Below are 12,681 nucleotides of genomic sequence, written 5' to 3'. Positions count from 1 at the left end.
GTTTAGTTCATCAAAGTACATGCAGATAGATACTTAGTAGTAAGCTTCTAGTAACCCACGAGCTGCGCTTACAGGGGGTTGTTGGTATTAGCCTCGTCAACCTTGGACCTCACCGACTTCGAAATATTCATGCTGTCACGACAGGACTGCATGATATAGTCCCCACATCGGCATCGTCTTAGGTTAGTCTAATCCTAGATGCCCAAGGTTTTTTATTATCGCATAGGTAAGTACCCTACTTAGGTACCCAAGTTCCATTAACTATTACCTGATAGTAGATGCCTATGTATATGTATTCTTTCAGAACCATGGGGGGTTTTTTTTCTCCTCATCGTCCTGAGCGTTGGACACCCCACTCGCGCGCGCGCCTGAGCGGCTAGGCCCTGAGCGTGCGTAGCGCGGTCCCGATTCTTGTTTTCGGCGTCCCGGGATGACGCACGTAGCAGGCGCTAAGGCGCCAGGAAAACTTGACAAGACCCCTAAATAAGGCTAAGTTCTTTTTTTTCCCTTTTCTTCTATTGATTCCCGCCGGGGAGGTAGGGAGGTAGGTAGGTAGGTAGGTACCGTAGGTAAGACGGTTTCTTCCAACCCCTCCCGCTCCTACTTGAGAGGCTTAGCCTAAGAAGGCATGTTGCAAAACGTGGTTAGGTATGTAAACTGGGCTGACGGAACAACTGGGGCGCTTGCAGGATACATACATAGTAGTATTTAATACTGCAAGGCCTCTTTCAAGCCTAGGTATCAATGCGTTAGCGCGGCTGGTACCGTGTACTGTATAGTTGGCTAGCTAGAACGGGTATGGCTGCCCTTTGGTTAGGACGGAGGACCCTGATTTTCTCGCGGCGGGATTTCGCTCACTTATCCTGATGTGGCCTGTTAGGACCCTCTTGTCAGACCCCTAATGCTCCATATGGGGTGGAACGTATCGCCGCTGAGGAGGGGAGCTTTGCTCCAGCTCCCCGAGCCTTGTTCGTTTAGCATGTGCCTGTGTATCAGCTAGTCTGTATGAAGGCTTGTTGGTATGGGGGTTATGTATGAGGATATGCGACTTTGGAAGCATGCAAGAACCGTCAGCGTCAGCTTGGAGAAGTTGCCGGGGCCGAAACCTCGACAGCGCCCCCTCGGCGCATTAGATTCGGTTCTTGGGCCGCGGAATATGCCGTCTGAGCCAAATCTCCTGGCGGTCATTGCCTACACCGGTAGGATGCGATTCAAGGTTTCGAGATAAACTTGCGCCGGTGGGCACTGGGCAGACGATTACCGCCTCGTTCGCGAACGGACGTTCGTGATGCTTCGTCCGGGCGTTCGTCGAGGAGTCGCCATTGGGACGCTACTAACATAATAACAGTAGTGCGTGATTCCGGCCCCTTTGGCGTCCTTTCCTAGGGCGACCCGAGAGAAAAAAAAACCAAATTTCAACAAATCTCCGCCGACTAACTAGCGAGTTCTCCCCAGATCGATTTCAAAACCAGGGGGATCCCGGGAGCCAAAGACCCTAAGTTCCTTGAATCTTCCCCAGGCGAAACCAGACGAAACCAAGGAATTTGAGATTCTCGAGAAGCCTTGCCCTGGACAAATACCGTATAATCAGGGAGCTTTTGTCCCGCCGAACACGAGTTAAGATAGGTAATATAGGACTCCCTCTGAGACGGCGCCAATTTTGATCTCTGGAATATTCTAGCCCATCCCACTGGAACTTCCGGTGAAAGGTCGACGACAGGGAAAGATGGGCGAGCTAGTATCTCGGCCGATGTTAGGCATGTTAACGGTTCATCTAGCTTACCTAGTGTTTGTTAGTTGAACTATCAGCCAACTTCCAACAACCTCTCGTGGTGTCTTATGACCAGTTCGCCTCGGGCTTGTAAGTCACATGTCCTTGTCGCCTTGCCTCTCATGAAGAGTATCACCACATCGAGAGTTATCGAGGCGAGCACAAGATCTGAACGGTGATGATACCTAGAGGCGCCAGATACCCGAGGTTTCAATATTCCTTTTACCCGTGGAGGCGGTAACAGCATCTCGGGTTGTCTTTGAAGGCGTACGTATATTATGCGGCTCGGGGGTGTACCTATCGAACACTGCCCAGGACCGGCTACATCTTGGCAGGCAAAGTGGAAGAAAATAACATTAGCTTGGGAAAGCTTAATCCCGTTTCCTCGAGATCTTGGTCCTTTGGTCGCGTCTCGGTGCGGGTTGGAGTTCCAGCGCTGGCGGATCTTTTGTCGCATCGGAGAAGAAAGCGAAAGAGGCAGGTTATGGGGTACGGGGTTTATTGGTAATAGCCATATATCATATATATTTATATACGCATCCCATTTCTACCGTATGAAGGAGATATAACGGTTTTTTTCTTTACCCGAGCTCGCAGGACGGCGTAACGTTTTTTTTTTCTGATACCTCCATGTAGCTGAGTCTTTGTCTCGCTACGTTCCCTTCGTGAAACCCTAGAGGGAATGCTTCCCGAATTTCCATGCATGAGGCTCCTGTACGTGGTGCTCTACTCCTGCACCGAAAGGTTTGCCATTTCAGGACCGTGAGGTTACCTAGACACGCGCTCATCTGCCTGCTTAATGTAGGTATTGTAGGCAGATATGTAGGCATGCGCGCGCATGTAGGTGTGTCTTGCCGTATGTCTCGCGCACACCGTATCCTTTATTGTCAGGCAATAGGCAATAAGCATCGTTGTCCAGTGTCACGAACTCGGGGTATCATGGATCTAGCCGTATCTAACCGAAGGAAGGGCAAACCAGCCGCTCAGCTCTTGTAGATCTAAGAGGATGTACAGAGGATCCTTCCTCCAAGGATGCAACTAATGCATCTGACCTGAGTGTACGTACATATCTGCCTACGGAGGTAGACATGTCGATCGATAGATACCTAGGTCGGTTTTGACGTACGATAATCGACGGCGAGAGTGGCTTAGTTAAGTGTTGTAGGGCGGTAAGGACGAATAAGAATGGGAGAAAATGATTCACATGTTACATTGGCCTATTGCTTACAGTAGTAGACCGTTACATATCATGCTGGCGCAACAGCGAATAGCGGCACCCGGCATGTCGTGACTTTTGATACGGCAAGTATCTACCATGTAGGTAGGCAGAGACAACGGAGAAAGAAAGAGACAGAGAGAGAGGTGGGCGGTGAAAGAAGATGCCAATTCCGTCTTCTCCATCATCCCGTTCCATCCAGCCATCCCACGTGCAGCCGCGTGCCGCGGGAAAATAGCTCGCAAGGGTTAATGCCAACGGCATCCCTTCCCCAATGAGGGGACCGGTGAGGCGGCTTGCTGAGAAGTGAGATCTTATAAAAGATAACCATAACTGCCTAGCCTATAGCCATGGTGGATGGAAAGGGAAAGGGAGGAGGGGTAATACGCATGGTCGCTCATCGAGAACTACATTGTCCATGTTATACACATACTGTACGTACGTACCGGAAGTAGAAAGTAGAAAGTAGTAGATAGAAGCAGACAGGGAGATAGGGAAGTAAATGTGTATATACCCCCCATGCTTCGACCCCCGCGGGTGGATGCCTGTCAGGGGAACAGGGTCCGCCAATCGCGACAACAACTGGAGAGGCGCACGATGACTAATGGGTCACATTGTCCTGAGCTCGATAGACGAAGGGTCTATGGGATTCCTCAGAAGTTGATAGGAATGTAAAGATTCTGGATTGGATATTGAATATGCAAATGTCGCTGCTTGAGGCGAGCAGGGCGAGGTTTTAACTCGTCATCTCGAGTCGTGGGGGTTAAGATATTTCCATATGATCCATAAACGAGGGAAATATACATACAGATATGAAGTGCGTACGGACGGCAGTCGTCAGGGGTTTCTAACCAAACAGCTTCCAAGTGTGGTTACACGGGATTAGATTTTCTCGCCCTTCTATTCGGGCGTCAGTTGGGCTTATGGGATTTTTGAGTATTATGGGATTTTATTTTATGGTCCTGAGCTTTTCCATCCTTCTACCCGGCCAACAACCCCCCAAAGAAGCCAAAGAATCCCCTACAGTAAAATAAGTGCGTAGTCATCGTATCGAAGAACAAAGCAGATCCGTCATATTTCAACTTCGCCGGTCATGCTGCCCATCCTGGATTCCCATTCACGGCCGGCACACGAGTCCCGGATTCATTCCATATGTGGATCCCCCGTCGTGGCCCCTATTTTGACAGACCGGTTCCTCCCACCGCCATCATCCGACGAGTTTGTTTACACGGCATGTAAATCGCCTAGGCGGTGCACTCACCTTCCCGTCCGTTCTATTTGTTTCTCAGATCATTGGGACCACAGCATCTGCAACGTCGAAGCATTCAACCCGACGCTTATGCCGTAGAACCGCTCCTGGGTTACACGAGCAGCAGCGTCGACGTATTTTCTCTCATTTCGGAAATCTAACGTAGGTCGATTACTAGAAGCGAAATCGTATGTGCAGTATCGCCATGAGGGAGGACGGGTACCGGTAGATATCGATATATTGCTTGGATCGGATGATTCGCTCCTATTGTTGGGAGGGTCATCGTTTGCGTCTTACCCAACGTTACAGTTGAGATAACCTGTGACCGTCTTCGGTGGTAGCGGTAGTAAACACAACACAACCGATAAAGAGATTGCGAGTCCTCCTATAATAGGGCGGTGAGTTGTCAACTTCTTAATATCGTGAGTTGAATATTGGACGGCCGGGCAATGCATCCTGAGATCCAAAGCAACTAAGGGCCCACTATCTGCCAGATCACAATATGTAATTCGTCGCCAAGAGGAAGAAACCCGGGAGTAGTCGAAGGGACGGGTAAGTCCCATTCGCGAATCATTTTTTGAACCAATTGTTATGCTTTAATGATGAGCAACGCCTACGTACATGTGGTCAACGAGGCCAATCGCCCCTGACTGACTTGCCGAAATCAAATATTCGTTATTGCAAACGCCGTTTGTGATGCCAAATTCCGATCAACCCACCCCGTGAGCCAATGGTAATCCTGATGCTGGTGTAAGTCATGAAACGGCAGTGGTATATAAACTTCTTTTTCAACACCGGATCCCCTGACTTGGTATAAAATCACAGTACAACTCATCGCCCTCGTGTAGCACTGTTGATGATAACACGCGCAGAATCGAATCCCCCCCAAAGCGAGTTGGCCCAGACGTGAGACTGGGGCGAACCACTAGGATATAAATAAGCGACAAAATGCTACCGAGCGAACTTCGTTTGGTGATGTATCGTAGAATTCGTCCGAATTCAATTCCGTCGGTGCCACAGGCGATTTGGAATCGCAGAATCGATATGGGTATCATAAGCGCCCTTGTCGCGGCATGGCGGCTACAGGGCTGCCAAGTTTTGCTCCTCCCCACTGCCACTACTGTAGTGATCACTCATTTCCTACCCCTATTGCTAGCGGTTATCTTGCTCGTGCTCATCAGATCACCAATATATTTCTGTAGGAACTTGTTGTGGCTATCCAACTTGTCGTGTTCCTCCTTGACCGCCTCTATCCGGTTAAATATCATGAGGAGCGAATCTTGTAGCGCTCTCGCATGTCTAGACACGTTAGTCTAAGTAATTCGACCGCAAAGGATAGGTTATCTTACTTGTGAAGCTCTTCGCGTGCCTCGCGCCCCATAACCTCAATGTCCTCGCTCGTTCTACGAGGACTCATCGCTCTAACATCATCCGGCTCAAGTTCTGGTTCTAGAGGTCCGACTTGGTTGGAATCTCGAGGAACTATAAGAGTACCGCTGCTCTTTCTATTAGGCAAGCGTGGTCGAATCGGTACGGGGTTGTGTATCTCCTGACTTTCGACGGAAGAGGATGACGAGTCCGATCGCTCGGGGGGATTAGGTTTGGTTTCGGTAGGATCACTACTCATGATGAAGTGTGATTATGTACTGGTCCAGACCGTGGAAATTGTATATCGAAGCGAAGTTGTTGAGTTGGTAAAAAGCGAAAGACGTTGAGCCGTAAGTAGTATTAGAATGAATTAAGGATGGCAATATGCCGTCGACGTTTACGCCCGTATCCTCCCGTCACCCGAGCCTCGAAGGGATCGCCACCATTCAGTGAAGAAGATGCGCCGTAGTGTCGAGGAACGAGCAGAATAGGCTGTGAGGGTTGCGAATGCGTATGCGTATGCGTGACGAGCCCGAAGCGTAAAGTGTAGGTAACGAGAGAAAGGCGCAGAAGGCTGGCTGGCTGGCTGGCTTGGCTAGTTCCTGCAAGAAGGATACATCGGCTCTTTTTCTACAATTGTGATGTTGTTTTTCGTTGAAGGGTGTGGGTTGTATGAGTCGGTCAAGCTACGGTAGCAAAAAAGAAGATAGATGGGGTGGGCTTTGAGTAATAAGGGAGGAAAGAGGCAGAAGAAGCAGAAAGAGGTCTAACGAGACCCGGTCTTGCGAATCGGGGATGAGCGGGGGGAACCAATTCGACGTAGTTTGAAGTGATCGTCAGTCAAACCTCAGGACTTTATGAACGGGGGGTGCAACAGGTGTTTTGGGGGGTGACTAGGTGACTTGGGTGTACTGGGTGAACGATGGCAGGATGGTTATGGTTGCGTGGTTGGGTTTTTGCGCTGGCCGAAGTTATTGGGAGAGTCTGTGTGGTCAGCGAGACTTCGTGGGTCGTTGTCGATCGGTACAAAATGTTCAAAGGACGGCAGCAAGACGCTTTTGTTTGGCCTCTGATGTGACAGAGATTACGGCGCAGGGGGAAGATGACCGAGTGACATAGTCACAGTATAAATAATACGGTATATTATTTCGGTACGTTGCAAACCCAAAAACCTTCCTACCTCGCTTCAAGGTTCATGAAGTTTGCTAATCTAGGTACGTACCTGTAGTACTCACGTAGACAGGTACTCAAGTATCTAGGTACCTAAGTACATTCCTAGGTATGTATGTACCTCCACTAGCCAAGAACCCCTGTCCTTACGTACCTACTTGACCCGTTAGTGGACACCTTGTAGCTCCGTCGATGAGGGAATGGGATTTTCTCTCCTTTCGCTTTCCCCTTGAGGTCTTGGGTCACCGCAGTTGCGAGAGTTGCCTAGGTATGTCCGCATGAAAAAGATTCATAATAATACATAGCCGCAGGAAAAGGAAACCACTAGAAGATAATTATCACCAGGGGGAAGTTGCCTAACATCAATTCCAGCAGGTAATAGTCGACCATGCATGATCCATTTCATCTTTCACAAGCCAGGCCAATGTATGTGGTGATGGCTAAACACATACTAGACAAGCGGATAGGCATATCACTACTTACCGCATGAGCATCTCCGAAGTATACCGCACAAGTCAATTATCATTAGTTATTAGTCTCCTTAGTAGGAGATTCTCAATTGCCACGTTTGCACCCGCGAGTTCACTACGGACAAAGATCAATGCTAATCAATTCAGCCGAAGGTTCAAAACTTGGATGGGTTGGTCTTATTCCATACGTGGCTGCGTGGTTCCTTAATGCTTCGTAGACCTGAGACACGACGGCAGTAGCAAGGCAAAATATGACCGTCTCAGAAGAGATGTTAGAGTTCTATTATCTCTTACCAATATCCCGAAAAAAGACCACCAACGTCCACTGCGCCCATATTATTCTCGCGCGGAGGAACCACTGAAGAGCATCCACATACAATATCCCAGTCGCGCAGATCGTCGTTGACTTGTGTGACTCCAACAGGCCGGCCTATGATTGGAGGATTTGATAAGGAGTGGTCCCTTGTATGGGGAATGGACAGGCGTGGTAACGAGGAATGGGATTTCTCATGGATTCCTCTCGGGCTTGGCCTGTCCCAAACTGGCCAATGGCCGTTCTCGGGCTCATGGGCCAGAGAGAGAGGTTGATGGAGCACGGCAATCTTAGGCCGTTTCTAAGGGGCTCTGTGATGGGCAACTGATCTTAAAAAGCCTGCTTCACGACGACGTTTTTAGTAAGTGATAAGCAAAAGGCTCCGTTCAACGGCCCATTATGATGCCTAGAAGATTCTCATAATCTGGCGGTCGGGGCGACACCCGAATTACCTAGGTAAACTTGCTTGGGGCTACGCCGCGAACTATCGCATACCTCAGCGTTGTCAGCCGGGACCAAAAAGCAAGAGGCCAACTATTATGTTAACGACGTCTCTGATCGCGCGTCAGAAAGGAGACATTTTAAATGAAAAAAAGGAACGCGACTCGGAGGGGGAGCGGGGCATATAACTGGTCTACGGCCTCCCTTGGCGCAGATTAAAGTTGTTCTTCCGCCCTGCAAGGCGCCAATTTCAGAGGATGGGAGAAAGACCCCTAAAAACGTCTTTTGGGATTTCGGCGGATGCAGGTTAGGCAAAATGCCAGTTTCCCTCTTTCAAATCCCCATATGACATGGCAAAGAATACCACTAGCATCGCTGCCTCATTTTCCTCAATTTACACTTCCTGCTTGCTAATAGCATTCTCTCGAATACTGATTCGAAGCAATGACACCCGTGACCCGGGGTATCAAGGTGGCTTGATAGGTCCCCTAAAACCCCTAGAAAGAACAGAATATTCCAGATGATACAGAGATGGCGTAATCGGTACGTTCTCGGGTCTTTTCCAGGCGGTTCAACGACCTGGCGCTAGAGATGGCCCTTGGGAATATGACGATTTAAGGGAACGGAGCCGACAAGGCAGATATGGTCCACGGATTATGGACGGATGGAATATCTGGGGCACTTTGAGCTGAAGCAAAGCTGGGCTGTCTCCCACACAGTCTGATGGGTACAGTGTGAAAGTCTCCCGGCATGTAGCTATCGGTAAGTACAGAGGTACTTTAATGATGTGATGTTTCTAAACCGGAAGCGGGGCCCAATTTACCCCCGGCGTGTATCGAAAACTCTGGATGATGTCATCTTTAGCAAATGTGTGGTACGTATGTACCTCTCAGTGCTTCGACGCTTCGACAGCACCAATGCAAAAGTAGCAGGCGCTTTAATAAGACCTTGTATACATACCTTCCATGTCCGTGGGCTACAGTTGGTCTCTGTGTTATGGTTTAATAATGTACTAGTAATTAGTATGATATCTCTCAAGGTTATTTCGGTACGATTTTACTGCAGCAGTAATGTTTTAGCTACGAGTAGGGCAACCCACTAGGATGGGTACAGAGGAGACAACCGAAGGGGAAAGCGACGATCAAAATGTTAGGATAACAGATGTACATATCCCTTTATCATCAATATGCTCACAACCCTTGTGTTACTAGTTTGTCAAGTAGTTCTACCAGTTAGCGAAACATTTTTTTCCCTCTCTTCTACATGCCTTACCCGCCGTCAAATCATTTCCTTCATTGGAAGGTGTATTAGTCAATCCTCATTTTGAGCCTTGCAATTGACGGCAATTCTATTTAGAAGCACCGACTGCCCCCGTCTTTTTCTTCTCGAGCTGTTCGGGTTTCTTCAATGCATTGACATGTTTTTTCCCTGGACCTTTCACGTTTGGTATTGTCCGAAGCCACGAGGCACTTAACGTGGCTGCTTACCAATTTCATCGTGCAGAATCGTCGTGACGACATGTGTCCCCGAACCAAACGAGAAGAGGACAAAGGAATATAATAATAGCCTTCGCCACAGCTTACATTGAACATGCTGAACGCGTATGAATATTTCAATGGACGAGACCATTAAGGAATTCCATTCACCCCCGCGTTTACTACTAGTATGTATAGTGTATTAAGGCTATTATGTGTCAGCCACTGCGCCAACCCGAGTACAATGATACATCTGAGACCCTTTAATCTCAGCCCCCGAAAGCTTTTTCTCCAAAATTCCCCATAGAACCCATAAAACCCTTAAAGGCTTCGTCATTTCTCGATTCCCCTTTCGCGATCTCCTGCTGGTTGCCGCTGCTTGTGCGTATGTTGTGGAACAATAATGACATCATAACAAAGTCTGTCCGCACACGTACATGTGTATGCACTCTTTGAACGGACATGGAAATATTCGGTTGTAGTTCGACGTTCTCACTTCCCCTCATTAAATGTTTCAATATCATTTTGACAAGACTCCCCAAGGCTCCTTCAAAACTATTGTGAAGACACTCTATTGCGTATACCTGCATCTTTCAACCAAATTGACAGCATTACATGTACTAAACCAACATTGCAGCAATACAACTAAGTTCAGCCATTCAGATAACTGAATCTGTATATGCACTGTAAGGTATGGTATATACGTACCCACTATAAGGTACCCAAAGACATAGTTATACCCGATAAGGTGTTCTACTACCTAATTGCACTCGAATAGCGCTACCTGATTAGTGCCCGCCTCTCGAAGGTCTAAACGTTCTTAGGTCCGAACCTGCAAGCCTCACCTTGTTCTCTCCCCTATCCCATCGCTGCGTCAATGTCTGACATGCCCAGCTGTCAGCTCATTCACCCAGTTATATAATGTGGCCCTTGTGTCATCCATCACCACGTAATACAGCACGGTTATGAGGAACCTCATCCAGCTTTTCGCTCACCAGGTATACGGAGTTGATAGGTAGATGGTTGCTTGGTTGCTCCATCCACGACACTTACAACAGACTCGGCATGTCCGCCCCCCTCAGTTCCCGTCAATGCTATCCCACGCTGAATCACGGAGACCCGAATATCTCATCGAAACAAGGAAAAAAAGAGGAGGCAGCTCACCGACAAGAAGCTGCCTAGAAGTGCCGATCCCATAGCTTCCGCGACGCTCGTCCAACGTCGTCCGGCCAATCAGCTATCATGGAGGCGGGCATCCTCTCCTCCAGGCCTAGTACCCAGAGATCAGCGCTCGCTGGGGCCAAGTCTCGTTATTCGGAGCATTCTCGCCTCTAGTCCTCTAGTTTTTACGCACCCCCCAAAATTCCATATCACGAGGACCTCTTCCTGTCTGCGCCCTGCCACGTGCAACATTGGCCGTTGTCTCTCATCTGCGTGCATAGTACGCCCATAGGAAGCGGGGAGCCTTGGCCTGTTATAAGGCGCAATGGCACACCCCACCGACCAGCTTATCAGATGGCGGCCCAGTCACGATATGCTCAAAGCCGTCAAAGCCCGTTGGGGCCTAGTTGGTCATCGATGATGCTATAGACGTATCGTTGGCTGGATATGTATTACCCGGAGATAGGGTCCCGTTACGAGGTTATCAGGCGCTATGGGATGATCTCCGACTTGACAACATCCAGATCAGCGTAAATGGTAAGCATTGGTGACGGGAATCAATGCCACCCGGAACTAACTCATACGTCTATCTGTGAGAGGTAGAAATCCTCGTGTTGGGCAGCCTATGCTGATCACTGGTAATCGGTATTCACAACATGCTCAATCTTGGGACCTTCTAGCTCTTTTCGAAAAGTGGAAACTCATCAGAGCCTCGTTCGGATTTCAGTTCCTTGCGCCTATCTAACGAAATAGTCGACCTGCCACAAACTCATAAACTAAAATCTGCATGACGCGGTAGGAAAATTCTCTCACTATGCGGTATCATCGGATTACAAGAGACCAGGCAGGCTGGCAGACAATAGTCTCTCGTGGATCTCTTCCACTTAGAAATCGACAGCGTCGCGATCAGCAGGCGACAGTCGCCCTGATCAGCAATGCAAGCCCGCGAACTGAGAATGGCAAAGCTCGGAACTGACTGCATTCTACTACGTATGTATAAACGCCAGCCTGCCTAATAGATCGTGCATAGATTGTGTCGCGCGGAATACCTAACACAGTAAGTTGGGCTTGAAGCAAAACTCCACCAACAACCCCTTGCCCAGCATCCTTCTTCACGTGCTAATGCGTGAGGGCGTCACATATGGTGACTTTTAGAGTGGTGTGAGCATCAATGAATTCGCGAGGATGTTTCAACATAGGACTTGATCTGTATTACACATGCATACTCGCACATTACGCAAAGTTATTTTTGAACTTCATCCCTACGAAAGTGGGGACAAGACCCGACGGTGCTTTCTTAGAAGTCGTGAAACTCGAATCCCGCCAATGGATCCGTAGGGGGTTGGATTATCATGACATCTAGGTATAGAGTATTCCGTCCGAATGGGGTTGGTGGCGCCCTCTTCAGTTCCAACAACATAGATTCCTGCCTTGCCCACCGTGCTCCGCTTAACTATTATCGTTGCTAGCTGATCTTAACGTCTATCAAGGTTGACACACAAAATTATTAGAACTGCTTCAGCCGAAGTTTCTTTAGAGTTCATCAAAGTTGCTGGCCGAGGCATCAGACGCGTACGACGCCGTCTAGAATACGCCATGACTTTGTCTCTTCTCTATCATTTGCTGAACTGAAGTATTTTGTCATTAATTTCTATTGACCCCAGTCACTTTTACAAACTCACTTCGTCAAATCAAACTCTTTGGTGGCTTTACCCCAATGCAACGGCGTAGTTACACTAATCTGCAGGGCAACTTCTAGCGAAACTCACGATAGCTTCAGTCCTAGGCAACCCCTAATTAGGAAGAGATATGTCTTGGAAGGTCGCGCGCGTGTGTGGAGAAAATCCACCGGCGAAGAGGACATGAAGGCCGTCACCGCGCAGATCAGCGAGACGCAGTAACCAGTATAATGAGAGTCGGCATTATTCTGGCCCTACTTGCGGAGAGCGCAAGGTATTTTGGAGGAGAATTCCTTAGCACCGGCTGGCTTCCTAGACCTCTAAGACAATCTGAGCTTTTAAGACGTGCTAGAGAGTATCCTGTCATG

At 48.6% G+C, this 12,681-nt stretch overlaps 1 protein-coding gene across 1 annotated transcript; it reads right to left on the bottom strand.

The window, feature by feature from the left end:
* Positions 1-5,084: 5,084 nt before the first annotated feature.
* Positions 5,085-6,198, bottom strand: F4807DRAFT_201917 (uncharacterized protein). Its single transcript, XM_047993813.1, has 2 exons — positions 5,586-6,198; positions 5,085-5,535 (listed from the first exon to the last, which is right to left on the bottom strand). The coding sequence occupies exons 1-2, from the start codon at positions 5,861-5,863 to the stop codon at positions 5,370-5,372; spliced, it is 444 nt and encodes a 147-aa protein (XP_047858348.1). The 5' UTR covers positions 5,864-6,198; the 3' UTR covers positions 5,085-5,369.
* Positions 6,199-12,681: the final 6,483 nt, after the last annotated feature.

This window comes from Annulohypoxylon truncatum (genome assembly GCF_022578515.1).
Source record: "Annulohypoxylon truncatum strain CBS 140777 unplaced genomic scaffold F4807scaffold_3, whole genome shotgun sequence".
NCBI classification, from domain to species: domain Eukaryota; kingdom Fungi; phylum Ascomycota; class Sordariomycetes; order Xylariales; family Hypoxylaceae; genus Annulohypoxylon; species Annulohypoxylon truncatum.
The sequence above is the reverse complement of the archived record's forward strand: the minus strand, read 5'-3'. Positions and strand labels throughout refer to the sequence as shown.